At 37.4% G+C, this 13,996-nt stretch overlaps 1 protein-coding gene across 1 annotated transcript in view; it reads left to right on the plus strand.

The window, feature by feature from the left end:
• Positions 1-290: 290 nt before the first annotated feature.
• The window catches only part of CD28 (CD28 molecule), an 85,788-nt gene continuing 72,082 nt past the window's right edge, over positions 291-13,996 (plus strand). Inside the window, exon 1 of the mRNA XM_029606315.1 lies at positions 291-478. Within this exon, the coding sequence (XP_029462175.1) occupies positions 424-478 (55 nt within the window). The 5' untranslated portion in view covers positions 291-423. The remainder of the gene's footprint in view (positions 479-13,996) is intronic.

The raw sequence follows: 13,996 nt of genomic DNA on the forward strand, positions 1-13,996 counted from the left end.
TTAAAATTCACTTCTTATGGCAGGTTTGTGTGGTTTAAAAAAACCCAAACAAAAAAACATCTCCAGTGGAATAAAACCCTGCGTACAGGAGGTAACAAGAAGATGAAACGTTGTGAAACACTTAACCAGGACAAAAAAGCTTAAATCATCAAGTTAATCTATTTCCTGTGTGCACAGTTACAATCCTGAGCCCTGCCAGCTGTGCTTCTGCCGTTAATGTGCCTCAGAAACAGAGAGAGGGTGAACGAGTGTGAAAGAAGAGAGGAAAGGGCAGAACAGGACTAATTAAAGTGAGGGAGACGAGGAGGTCTGAGTGTTGGACCGCATGAATGAGACAATTCCACTTCTACCATTTGGGCTACGGTTTACATCTTTGCTCATCTTTGGAGGGGTGGGGGGCAAGATTCCCAGTCTACCATTAAGATGACTCTCAGGATGCTCCTAACTCTTGGCTTTTTTCCACTGGCTCTGCTGAAAGGTAAACAAGTTCTTGTTTTTGTTTGTTTTTCTTTCCAGATCTTTTGTTTGCAAGTTTACAGAAATGTCTACCTTTCCAGCTGAAGTCTGCCCACTTTCTCCAGGGCTGCTTAAACTAGATTTTAATTCACAGTTTTTCTGCTAGGCAGTTTGGAACCAGAGATATTAACAAATGGTGACCGGATGGGCTTGAATGTCAAGGAAAGAGTCACACTTTCTTCTGAAGTTCCTGGCTCATGCCACAGCGCGCACAGCCTATCAGTTGTGCTGCAAATACTATTGGTTGGTAACTCAGCAGTAGGTAATAGCAGAATAAAATGTCTGAGGAAATCTGTTGTTTTGAGTAGGGTTATATAAATGACTGCTATCGAACATTTATATAGTGCAACGATGTGTACACAGCACTTTACAGATACACATAACAGAAAAGCAGTCCCTGGAGTTTATAATCCAGTCAAGATAGACAAGACAAATAAGTGTTTAGAGAAAGCCAGGAATAGGAGAGTTTATGTTTTATGATCACATGTTTTAGGTAAACCTTTCATTTTCAGATTCAAAAGAATGGAAGATTCAAGATTGTTTTCTGTAGTGTGGCATGAGCACACATTTATACCTGCTTAATTTCTCTCCTGGTTCCTCATATACATCGTTTTGTCTACCCATCAAGCTATTTGTTAAAAATAGGATGCCTGTAGAGGTTAATATTAAGTTTACATGCTGGAACTTGCAACTCCTGCTTAGCAAATCTTTGGCTGCATTTCTATTTTCGGAACAGTATGAACTCTGACCTGGCTTTGAACAGTAAAGCAACATAATGTCTTCCTTGCATTATAGGACAGGACTACAAGCACTTTCATGTGGCAATTAAATTTTGGGTTCTTCTGGTTTTGCATTTTAATACATCATGGGCTACATTTTCAAAATGTGGCACAGAAGTGAGATGTGTAAAATCTCTACTTAGCTACTGTCATAAGTGAGACATCTGACAGATTTTCAAATAGCCCAATTGTACATCCAAGTATCTTAGACAACTAACTTTACACAGTCATTCAAGTGGATGGTCTGGAGGTATGGTTTTCCTACAAATGTCCAGATATCATTTTTAAATATAAGGAGGTCAAAAGCCATTTAGATGGATAACTCACAGGTTTTTCGTCTACAACACAATTTTGGAATAGCCAGCCACATCTGGCTAAATTATGGCCAGATAAGTCATTACCCTGCTATAATTTAGCTGGATGAAAAAATGGTGTCCTGTGGGCATTTCGGAGAGAGGTTTAATTATGCGGCTAACTTAGCCAATTTTAAACTATATCTAGCTAACAGGCCGATACAGTACAGTGCGCTCTGGCATATTATTGGATTGGACGCGCTAGCTTTACCCTTTATTCAATAAGTGAGGAAACTCACTCCAAGATGAGATTTGGGCAATGTTCTCTCAACCTAGCTTGATGTTACCCAAGTAGAGAGTCCATCAAGCTAGATTGAGAGAACATTGCCCAAATCTCATCTTGGAGTGAGTTTCCGAAGGCCAGCAAATCTTTCCATGAGACCACTGTTCTGTTCGTAGATGTCACGTAGCATGTCAAAGTGGCCCCTAACCCCCTACACACTTACCTAATCCCCACCTCGAGTTACTAGGTGGGCCTACCATAGGGATACAAATACCTGCCTATGGGCCATGATATTATGGCCAGTCTCTCTCTCTCTCTCTCTCTCATCACAAATGGCAATGAAACCTCACCACTATCGCACAGCCTAACGCATTTGAAAGAGGTGTAGTTAAAATCTGTGTTATGGCTGTGCAATAGCTCTTCACAGACAGGCTAACTCCTCCTATTTTTAGGATTTGCATCACACCATACGATATGGTGCGATCGCATGCGGTAAACACGTTTTCGCATGCGTTAAGGGCTTATCGCATGCGAAAACACCTTACCACATTTTGAAAAATGACCCCCTAAGTTTGTAACTGAGGCAATAGATCAGAGGTGGCCAACTCTGGTCCCCGAGAGCTACAATGCATAAGCATGAGAGAGATTTGCATGCACTCCCTCCATTTTCTGGCAGACTGAGTTGATGGTGGAGGTAGGGGGGATATGACTGGCCTTTCCATCTCTCCCTGACTGCTGTTGAAAGAGTAGTGGTTAGAGATGTACAAACAATACCTGAGTGCCACTTTTTATGGCTGGCAGGGACAAGGGGTATGCAATTTGCAGTTGAACATAAACTAGATAGATTTCAGTCTGATATGTATTCATCGTAAATGTTTTATTTCACCTAGAACTGCTGGGAAGATTCATGAAATTTTCCCTAGTAGATGATATGCATGAAATTCAAAGGTCAGAAATAATGGCAGACATAAAGGAACAGATATTTGCCGTTTCTGTGTTGCTGCTACGAGCAGAAATTTATGTTTTTTATGAACAAACAGCAGTTACAGTTTTGCAAACTAAACATATTGCATCTTGAACTGATTTCCCCCTAGTCATTTTCTTGCCCCCTTATCTTTTGGCTCTAGGGCCCAGTATTAGATCTGAATAAGATCTAATAATTTGCAAATTGGAGATTTGATGTTTTAAAGATTGAATATATTTCTAAAAAGAACCACAACTAAACTAACAGTACTGCTGTTCTTTTGATTAATTAGTCAGCAGTTAGAAGAAACATGCCAATTAAGGAGGTAATTGTAAAAGCAGTTACACTTGTAAATGTAACAAACTATCATAGCAGTTTAAAAAGGCTATTTATGTGCGTAAAACACACTTAGATGTGAATTAGCCTATGGATAATTCAATGGAATATATTGTAGTGATTTTCAAAAGCCCACTTACGCAGGTAAAGTGCATTTACACATGTAAAACATACTTTTAAGCGTGTAAATGCTTTTAAAATCAGGCCCTAAGGTTTTTTCTGGTGTCTATTTAATTTCTTATGGCCTGACCAATCCTAACACTGTTGGCTAAGGAAATTGTGGTATGGCTTGGGTGCTTGCCTCCTAAACTTGTACTAACATGTGTGCAGTGCAGAGTTATAATAACTATACTGGTCCTAGGCTATTCGCAGGTTATGAATCTTTCTGGTGGACTAACATAAGAATAATCCAAAGATTTTGTAGTTATGGGCATGTGTATATGTAGATAGTTTCATTGGCCTTGGGATACAGGCCTCATATGCAAGGTTGGATTTTCTAGTAGGCCATGTAGGTATGTGTTTAAATTGCCTCGAAGCACATAGTACTGTCGAGAGTGTTTTTCCTCACCCTTCTAGCCTCTTCCCAGCCTGATTGACATTCCTCAGCCCCCATTGACAGACAGGAAACCTCCTCTTTATTCCAACATTCACTGGCTCTAGACTTCCCTAGGTGTCCCTGTGGGTAAGGGGTCCTAATCCTTTCCAGTTGGTCTGCCACCCTGGCAAGAGATAAACACTTTTCCTGGCAGATCAATAAAACCCAAGGTTGGGCACCACACTGGGGCTACCTTCCCTGAGCTCCCAGCAAAGTGTCTCACTTTCAACTCAGATTTCTTAAAGTTCCTCCCAGTGCCTCGTGGAAGCGCCATATATACCACCCCACTTTTCCAGTCCCTCTGCGGGAAGTACTCTCCTATCATTTTCACTACAAACTAACACCCCCAAACCTCCCACTGCTGAAAAATTCTTCATTTTATCAAATAGTACACTTTAGTGAACCCAGACAAAGGTCGCTTATATCAGTGCCTCCTATCCAGCTGGATTTTCAATATTGCCACACTGAATATGCATAAGATGGATTTGCATACACTGGTTCTCCAATGTACCTCAAGGAGAGGGTTGCGAAACACTGGCATATTTAAAGTACTTTGTAAATCCAGGGCTTCGCAAACCATGGCCTCTGGACCCCACAGCCAGTTGGCTTTTCAGGATATCCACAATGAATATGCAGGAGATAAATTTGCATATACTGAGTTTCCGAGGCATGCAAATTTCTCTCATGCATATTCATTGTGGATATCCTGAAAACCCAACTGGTTGTGGGGGTGCCAGGACAAGTTTGGGAAGCCTTATTGGTTCTTTCTCTGGATCTTCTGTCTTTGTGTTGAGGTGCTCAATCAGTTAATACAGATAAAGGCATTTTTTATACATAAACCTGAATGTCTATGCATGCTGAGCCATGGTGTTGTGAATTCACGGTAGTACGCAAGTTTTAGAGTTCACATACATACCTTTTTCAGATGTGTACTACAACATGTCTGGATTATCCTTTAATTGATCCAGTATAAGATATGATTAAATCGTAATGGATTAAAGAATATATACAAGTGAAAAAGGTTTGTTAATTTACCCTGTTCCCCTCCTCCCTATGTAAAATTAGGGATATAATTTATGTGAATTCACAACATACCAAAATAAACATTTTCTTTCCAGTATAGGGTGCTAATTTAGAAATAAAAAATATATTTCAAAAACTGTTTCCATAAGAACTTTATATGAATTCTCCAAACAAGTGAAATACTTACAATGTATATTTAATATTGATTTATAATATAGCCAAGCTCATTTTTGTACAAGTATTTATTGCAAAATTTGACTTCTCAGTTTTTCTGCCCAGTGTTAATATACCAATAGAAGATACCACAGTCTACCAAGATAACTAGCAAGCACGTGATCTATTAATATAGCACAGATAGCTAAAGCCTAAGCTCAGGCGAGGAAATGCAAAAAGTCAGGGCTTGTGCTCATAATTCAGACTGCATACCCTTGATGCCCCTAGGCCAAAAAAGGTTAAAAAAAAAACAAAAACCCCTCCCCAAAGCAAAAAAAAAAAAAAACCAAACAAATTGTAAAACCTAATGTAATTCCTTTGAACTTAAAAAAAGGAAGGAGAGCTAGACTCAAAGAATGCCAAGAAATGGGCAGGATGATATTTCATGGAAAATAAAGTAGGTACAGGTTAGTACTGCTGCTTTTATAATACATCAATAGCCATCATATGCTTCCTCCATTTCTGTCTCCAAGAAAGATAAACTCCAACTGCAATGGGAATCAGAAGGTCTGCAGCTTTATTCAATAGCAAAGAGTAGCATTTTGTGTTGCTTTTCAGATTAAAACGTTTGCATTATGGGGAAGCGGGATAACACTGTCGATGGAGGATGCTCAAAGAGAAGTTCTTCCACTCCTAATTTTCCTCATTGCCCTGACTTATTTCTAAAGCTGAATCTATTGAGGCATAAGGCCAGATCTAAAGCTTACCCTTCTGAGAATCTTCGCGTTGAATCTATGGATAAGTTTGTCAGAGCTTCAGTGTTGAGATTTGTAACCGCCGCAGTGCAGCTCAGCCTCTAATAAACCATAGCTGCATGCAGGAGCCCACAGCCTGTGAAGTTTGCTGGGAGGTTTGCCTTCTTTGGAGCTTTCTTGGCAAGTTTTGTTTACTGCTTCAGAAAAGCCTGCAGCTGAGACCTCATCTGATTCTGTGTTAGGGGATTCGGCACAGAAGTTGGAAGAGGATACAGGGATGGCCAGGCCACTTAATTTATTTAGACATTTTATATACCGTCTTTCCATGTAAGGATCATAACGGTTTACAATAATTACATTCATAGGTATAAATCAGCAAATAATAACAGGTTACATAGGAGGTATTCATAAACAGGTGTTAACATCTATCAAATGAATTGTTCAAATACATTACCGACACAGTAAAATGTGTGGGAGAGCCGGTGCTCCGAGGTGAGCGCCCGCTCTCCTGCCGCGTTCTCAGGCCACTCTCCTGGGCATGTGATTTTGTATTCAAATGAGGGCCTGTGGTAATAAGGAGGTGCTAAGGACACTAGCACATCCCTAGCGCCTCCTTATTGGCAGAAGCGGCGGCTGTCAGTAGGTTTGACAGCCGACGCTTAATTTTACTGGCGTCGGTTGTTGAACCCGCTGACAGCCACGGGTTTGGAAAATGGACACCGGCAAAATTGAGTGTCCATCTTCCAACCCATGAGCTGCGGGCTGGTTTTTTATTTTTTTAATGATTTGTTTTTATTTTTTATTTGTGGGGCCTCTGAAATTAACGCCTGCCTTTGGGCAGGCATTAATTTCTGAGAGTAAAATGTGCTGCTTGGCTGCACATTTTACTTTCTGTATGGTGCGGGAATAAATAATAGGCTCATCAACATGCATTTGCATGTTGTGGGTGCTATTAGTTTTTGGGGGTTTGGACACGCATTTTCCTCGCGCTATTACCCCTTACTGTATAAGGGGTAATATTAGTGCATAAAAAATGTGTGTCCAGACAGGGGCTAATGGTGCGCTTGGCCGAGCGCACCGTTCTGTATTGGCCTGATATTTATTAAAGATAAAGATATAAGATGTGAAGTACAGAAATAAAATAAAATAATTTCACATATTCTCTGCTTGTATTGAGATTCTTTTAATCTCTCATCAATTTGTTTCTCATGGATCAAATATTATCTTTTGTCATACTTGTTACTGTGGATATCTACATTCTGATGTTTTAAGTTAGGTTGTATGCATTTTTGAATAGCCATGTTTTTAGTTCACATTTAAATCTCTTTCTATCATTCTATTAGCATTAATACAATTGTTTCTTGATCATCAAATTCTTTGACTTACAGCTGGTTTCCTAGACAGAGCAGCAGTTACTATTTCGACTGTAGCTCATAAGTTTTGAGTTTTTATGGATGATTAAGGTATGAGTGGAAGTTACAAATACTGGCAAGTATGAAAAGAGGCAGCATGATATTTCCTTGTTGGAACTATGGTTGGTGGATCAGGAAGAAAGAAGAATTGATAATTGTAACTAATTGGATGATTTAGAGAATAAGGTACTTAATTTTCAAGAAAATTCCTCTAAGTTAAAGAAAATCTGAAATTTTTGAAAATATAATGAAAAACACAATTTTCAGAATAACCGATTTTCCTGAAAATGAAAAAGTGCACCAGTGTAGGCTTTCAAAAAATATTTAGTGGAAGTGTTACAAATGTCTAAAGAAACTCTTGCACCAATCAGTCATATTTATTATTTTCCTGAAAGAAAAAGTGAAAAAGATTGGTTTCTAATAAACAGGATAACCTAAAAGGACTTACCTAGAACAGTGAAAAACATATCAACCTTTTGCTTAAAAAATTGTAATTTTGGACAAATAATTATTTATCTAGAAAACTAACACTTTGTCTTTTAATATAATCTCCAAAAAGCTAATCATAAACAGTCTAATACAAAAAGTGTAATTAGTATAAAAAATGCAGGCAATACAATTAGATATCATTAAAATATGTACAATAATACCTCTACAACATGTTTATGTAAGAATGTATTTAAAAGTTTTTGTATACTGTCTATACAGACAGTGTTAGATCTAGGTGGTTTACAGAATAAAAACATACATTATCAATTTAAAGAAATAATAAAACAAATAAAAGAAACAAAGGCATAATACGACAAAGATTATAATAGCGCATAAAAATATGCTTAAAGCTGTCTTAAAGGAAAGGAAATTATGATAGTGGAGCTGGAAATTCTAAAGAGAATAGATATGTTTTGATAGCTTTTTTGAATTCAGTTTGGTGGTATATTGATGTATTGAATTGGGTAAAGAATGCCAGAGCCTAGGGCCTGCAAAAGAAAAGGCATGATTGCAAGTTAAATCCAATCTAGCAGCTTTTACGGTGGGAACTTAGAGGTAGTTTTTATCAGCGGATCGTAGGTGTTGAGGTGGTTGGGAGAAGCTAATAGAGAACAAAATAGTTTCAAAATATGTGAAGCCCCAATTGGAATCCTCTTCATATAGGCAATGGAAGAGCAAGTTTACTAGATGTGAAGAAAAATGCTGGAAGATCCAATTGCTGTATGGTGAAAAATATTGACAACCAGTTTGTGTAAGCGACTCTAAGAATACACCTATGCCATTAATATATCGCAGCTCTAGCAGTGTCCATCAGTAGACAAAAAAATTTTTAAGCACGAGGTTGATATATTTTTCACTGTTCTAGATATGTCCTTTTAGGTTATCTTTTTTGATAGAATAGTCTTTACAGTCTTTTCTATATTTACTTCTAATAAACAGGGTTATTCATCAAAATCTGTTATGGCATTAACACCTGTGATAATGCCATAATGCATGTGATATTTATCACAAGACATGGCGTGAATGCAAATTTTTCAAATGTATTAAAAGAGGCAGGATTGGGGAGGGGTTTGGGTAGGATCAATGAAATGAGGGGTACTATTGCACTCTTTTAACGCCAGAAATAACTACACCTTTTTTACTGGTGTTAAGCTGTGTGATATGCCTGAAATGCAATTCACGATTAATGTTTCAAATTCCATTTCAGGCATTTTTGGGTGAGAGAGCAAGAGAGTGAGGTGAGAGAGAGAGTGAGCCTCTGGGATGTCACACACAGTAGTTAACTATTTATACTGCCATAGGAGGGCCAGCTAGTAACACGAGGTAAGGTTTTGGTGGTGGTCTAGGGTTTTGAGGCCAGTTTTACATGTAGAGTGAGACGTACGAACAGCACAGTATACCTTGGTGAAGATTTGACGTGATTTGGAGTGAGGAAAGTCACACAAAGATGAGATTTCTACAATGTTGTCTCGCCCTAGCTTGATGGACTCTCTACCAGGGTACTATCAAGCTAGGGCGAGAGAACATTGACGTAATCTCATCTTTCTCTGACTTTCCTCTCTCCAAATCATGTCAAATCTTCACCGAGATCTACTGTGCTGTTAGTACATCTCACTCTGCATGTAAAACTGGCCCCAAAACCATAGACCATCAAAACCTCACCTCGCATTACTAGTTGGCCCTCCTAGAGTGATATAAATAGTTGACTAAGGGGGTTATTTTCTAAAGAGATCGCATGCGATAGCTAAATTGGGGCAGAGTCTGCACTGGAAGAGGAGGAGTCAGGGTGGCACTGAGGCAGATGTGGCGGAAACATCACTGGCTGAGAAAGGGTAAGAACCCTTATTGCTGCCAGTAGCACGCACAATAGCACCACCTTTTACGATGGCGCTATTGGGTGCAAAAGCCGGCAGCGAAATCACCGCAGTGGTGTGATCGCTGCCGGCTTTCGCAGGCCAGTCCTCCGTTATCGCTGGATTCCCTAAGGTTGCGACCTTAGAAAATACAGGCCTAACATGTATACACCCTACAGGCTCTCTCTCAAACACATGTTATAATAAACTACCTGTGCAATGTGATAATTCTAAAATTATCATAGTCACACCCCTTTTCCTTATCACATGCAAAAGTTATAGCATTTTGATGAATGTAGGGGAAAGATCTATAACCCTTAAAGCAAATTTTATTCCAAAGCGGATTTTTTTAAAGCTTCATCTTCTTGATATTGCACCAAAGCAAGTTTCAGATTCTGCCACTTTGAGTCTTCTGTGTGCTATTTTCCAGCTGTTTTTCCTAGGAAGGGACGTTTCTTTCTATGGCTTAAGTTTTGTATGTTCCCTGATGTTGGCAGTTAAGACAAGATATTGTCAATCTGTGGGTTATTTTTAAGTGTTATTATCCTGTTTCACTATTCAGGGAACAATTCTATTTTTTACTATCCAGATCAAGTGATTTCTTTCTTGAAGGACAAGCAGAGAACTATTCAATCTGAATCTGTACTGGGTAGTCATTTATTATCTTCTGAAGATTCCATTGGACTCATTAGAAACTGTTAACTCAAATTTATTTTCTTATTTTGCGGCAACTTTGTTATTTTGTTCTCTCAGTCAAATATGATTATTTGATACATATTTTTTAATTTGATTTATGAATATAGTTTTTCTAGACTTTTGGGTATATTTATTATTATAATTGTATTATTTATTATACATTACTAGGTAAGAAATATTTATTTTTAAGTTTAAAATATACAAATCAAATGTATGCATTATTTATTTAATATTAGATAGACACAAGCTGGTGAAAAAATATTGGCAAAGAGAGAACAACAAGCCTCTGAGATAAGGGAGGGGGAATAGAGTCAAAGAGGAAAAACTTATTAGGTGATTAGACAAAGCAAGAAACAGGACAGTAGAGAATAAAATCTGGAATGATGGAAAATAACAAATGAATGTCAAAGCCTAATTTTTCTGGTTACCAATTAGGATATTATTACAGATGCTAATTTAAGCACAACATATGTACAAATTGAAAGCTTTTCCTTGTTACAATTGGGCAACAAGTTAAAAATTCAAGTTTTTTATGCTAATCCTGTTTTTCTTTGAGATTGCAGACCTTCACTTGGCTAGGACACTAGCTATTGAGCTATGCCTAAGGTCATGGTTTTTGTATAAAACAGCAAACTGTTACTGTACAAAAGTATACTGTTCTAAATGCTATTTAATACTAATAAACATTGCTTTCTGTAAACAATATTATCTTTCCTCATTCTCCATAAATAATTGGTTCCAATGTTTGTGAGAGAAATTAGCTAAAAGGGTGGTAACAATGCCAAAATATGCAATCAGGCTTGCAAATGAAATTAAATATATCTTGGAGACCACAATGTCAATGAAATAGGCTATTTTATTATAAGGACTACAATTACTAAAAATTACAACTGTAATCAGATTATAGCATATGATTATACAGAAATTTAGAAATATTGCTTTCACTAGGGATTGTTAGGGAGAAAATATGTAAAAAAAAAAAAAAGTAAGGCTCTGCTATTTATTATTCTTGCAAGCAATACAATAGAACTTACTGGTAGTTGGCCAAACTGCCTCTTGTCTATCATATGGGTGGGACTGGGGAGGTCAGATAATCAGTCTACACTCATAGTTGTTTCATAATGATGAAGATGGCAACTCCCCTGAAGTTCCTCTGTCTTGTTTCATGTCTTTACCTTTTCAGCAGCATGTCTGACAGTCATGGGTGATGTCATCCCTGTCAATCAGGGTCATATCTCATGCATTCTGGACAGAATCACTGTAGCTTTCTACTCGGGATGTGTTTTTTTGCTTTGCAAATAGGTGTGCCTTCCATTGTTTTGATAGAAGAGGAAAAAACTGGCTCATGGTCTTGCAATGTCTGCTTGCACACAGGAACTATAGACAATTCTCAGCAAATATGTTGATCTTAGCTTATTCATTATCATCATCATTTTGTAGTATTCCTAGACGTTATTATGAGCTGTCATAGAAGTTTGCATGAGTTTCATCTTCGGCCTATAGAAATGAACCTGGAACCTTGAGCGGGGAAGAGTAGAGAGAGGATGGAAAGTAGAGAAGAAGTGAAACACTTTCTTGCATTAGAGTTGACTTTATATCCCCCCAGGTTATTCTTGACTTGTCATAAACTGAAATATTTTCCTCATCCTATTCATAAAGATGTGGGGAAAATTTAAAGTCAAACTTGAGGCAGGAGAATGTTAGCTTTGTTTGAGTTTCAAGGATTTTTTGGATTTTTTTTTCTCAGATTTAAAGGGAAAGTTTGTCAAATATGTTTACTGTGAATATGGAGAAAGAAAATCTGATAAATTCAATGTAGATTTGTGATGGCATTGTGGATTCATATGAGTCTGCATGGAATCTAACTGCTGCTTGAATATAAGTGCAGATTCACCGATTCATGGAATCTGTATAGGACTTTCTTGGGAAAAGTTTTGACAAACTAGTTTGATGAACCACAAACTATTTTGTAGATTGCACAGTACTATTTGGCAGACTTTTTTTGAAAAACTGCACACTCTTACTCATAAACCTGGTTTCCACACTGGTAAGTGGATGATACAAATCTCTACTATCTATTCCTGGAAGAAATTCCATAATTTCTGTATGCTTAAAACTGCAACGTAAGATCTTCACATTTCTCTAACCTTGTAGAGGGAGAAATGGCAGGCAAGGTTAACTTGTTTTTCACTTTCCTGCAGACCCTGCTATTAACTTACTCACTGAGTTTCCTGCATTTGAGCACTTGTGGTTATGTTTCTCAGGCTAATTGGTGAATCATAGAGGAGCTTGCCTGTGAGCCACTCTAAGCTAGTTTATAGGAATGTACATTCACTTGAAATGAATTGGTAAAATGCAATGAATAAGTCTATTTTTATTTCATTCGTAGACCTCTGAAATGAATGGAGGGCGTCCCAAAATTTGAATGAAAATTTTAGTTTCATTTGTTTATGTTTCCCATTCAAGTCTACAGCACATTCAAGTCTATGGCTGTGCACTGCTGATCAAACAAACAACTGATAACTACAGCAACCAGCTCTTGGCTGTGTGATATCATAGCGTCCTTGAAGATGAGGCAGGACAAACTGGTAAGGAGACTAGATGGAGGACAAATCATGGAGAAGCATCTTTTTAATTATCATATAGCTGCCATCTGTGAAATATAAAATAAATAAATAAATGAAATAAATGTATTTAATTAAAAATAATATTTCACATAATCCCACAATGTTCAAACACAGACTACAATATGCATTCATAAAATATGAAAAGAAACGTTAAAACAAAAAGAGTATCAAAATAAATGAAAAGGCAAGATATTAAATCAGTAACACATACTTTCAGTTACTACTTTGCCTGAAACCCCCCTTCATCAAATGCTTTATGAAATAATTCTGCTTTTATTAATTGTATACATTTTAAATAATCAGATTCTCCATGTATCCCAACAAGCAGTTCATTCTACATAATTGGTGCACAGACAGAAAAAGCCTTAGTTCTAGTTTTGTGTAACTGATATTTTTGCAAAGAAGGGACCAGCAATAATTCTTGACTTGATGAGTGTAAATCATGAGAGACATTATGCATAGCCTTATGGGTAATAAGTAGCATTTTTTTAAAATTGTTTATTTATTGAATTTCAAAATTATTTCACAAAGAATCCACTTTGCTACAGAAATATGATACATCAAATTTAAGCAACAAAACTAAAAGAAAATAGAAAAAAGAAATACCATTTCTCATGCTACACATTGTATCCAGTAGACCCCAATCTAAGGGGGAGGCAAACTTAAATCAAGGAGAATAAAGAAACATATACTTGAAAAGACATAGCATAATACGGCTACCAATATTTTATGTCTGAACATTGATCACGCCAGATGATAACATTTTCCTAGACTCAATGAACTTTTTAAGTTGTTCTGGTGAAAGAAACACAAAATTATCTCCCTTGGACTTGACCAGACATTTACATGGATACCTTAGAAAAAAGGAGGCCCCTATGGCCAAGGTATCCTGCCTCAAAGCCAAGAAGCCCTTCCTTCTTTCCTGTGTAGTCTTGGACAAGTTCAGGAAAATTCTCACAGATTGTCCCATAAATAAGATGTTGGATTTCTTGAAATACTTTTTCATAACTGCGCTCAAGTCACTATCAGTTATGAAGGAGACCAGTAATGTGGCTCTTTCTATCACTTCATAATTGGAGGACTCCAAATAATCTATAAGGTTATCCAGGTCAACAGCTAGTGCTTGCATTTATCCGGGGGGGGGATGACTTCCGAGGAAAATTCTAAGATTTCAAGGAAAAATCTCTTTAAAGTAAAACATGGTAATTCCCCCACCACCCTT

This window comes from Rhinatrema bivittatum, chromosome 6 (assembly GCF_901001135.1).
Source record: "Rhinatrema bivittatum chromosome 6, aRhiBiv1.1, whole genome shotgun sequence".
NCBI classification, from domain to species: domain Eukaryota; kingdom Metazoa; phylum Chordata; class Amphibia; order Gymnophiona; family Rhinatrematidae; genus Rhinatrema; species Rhinatrema bivittatum.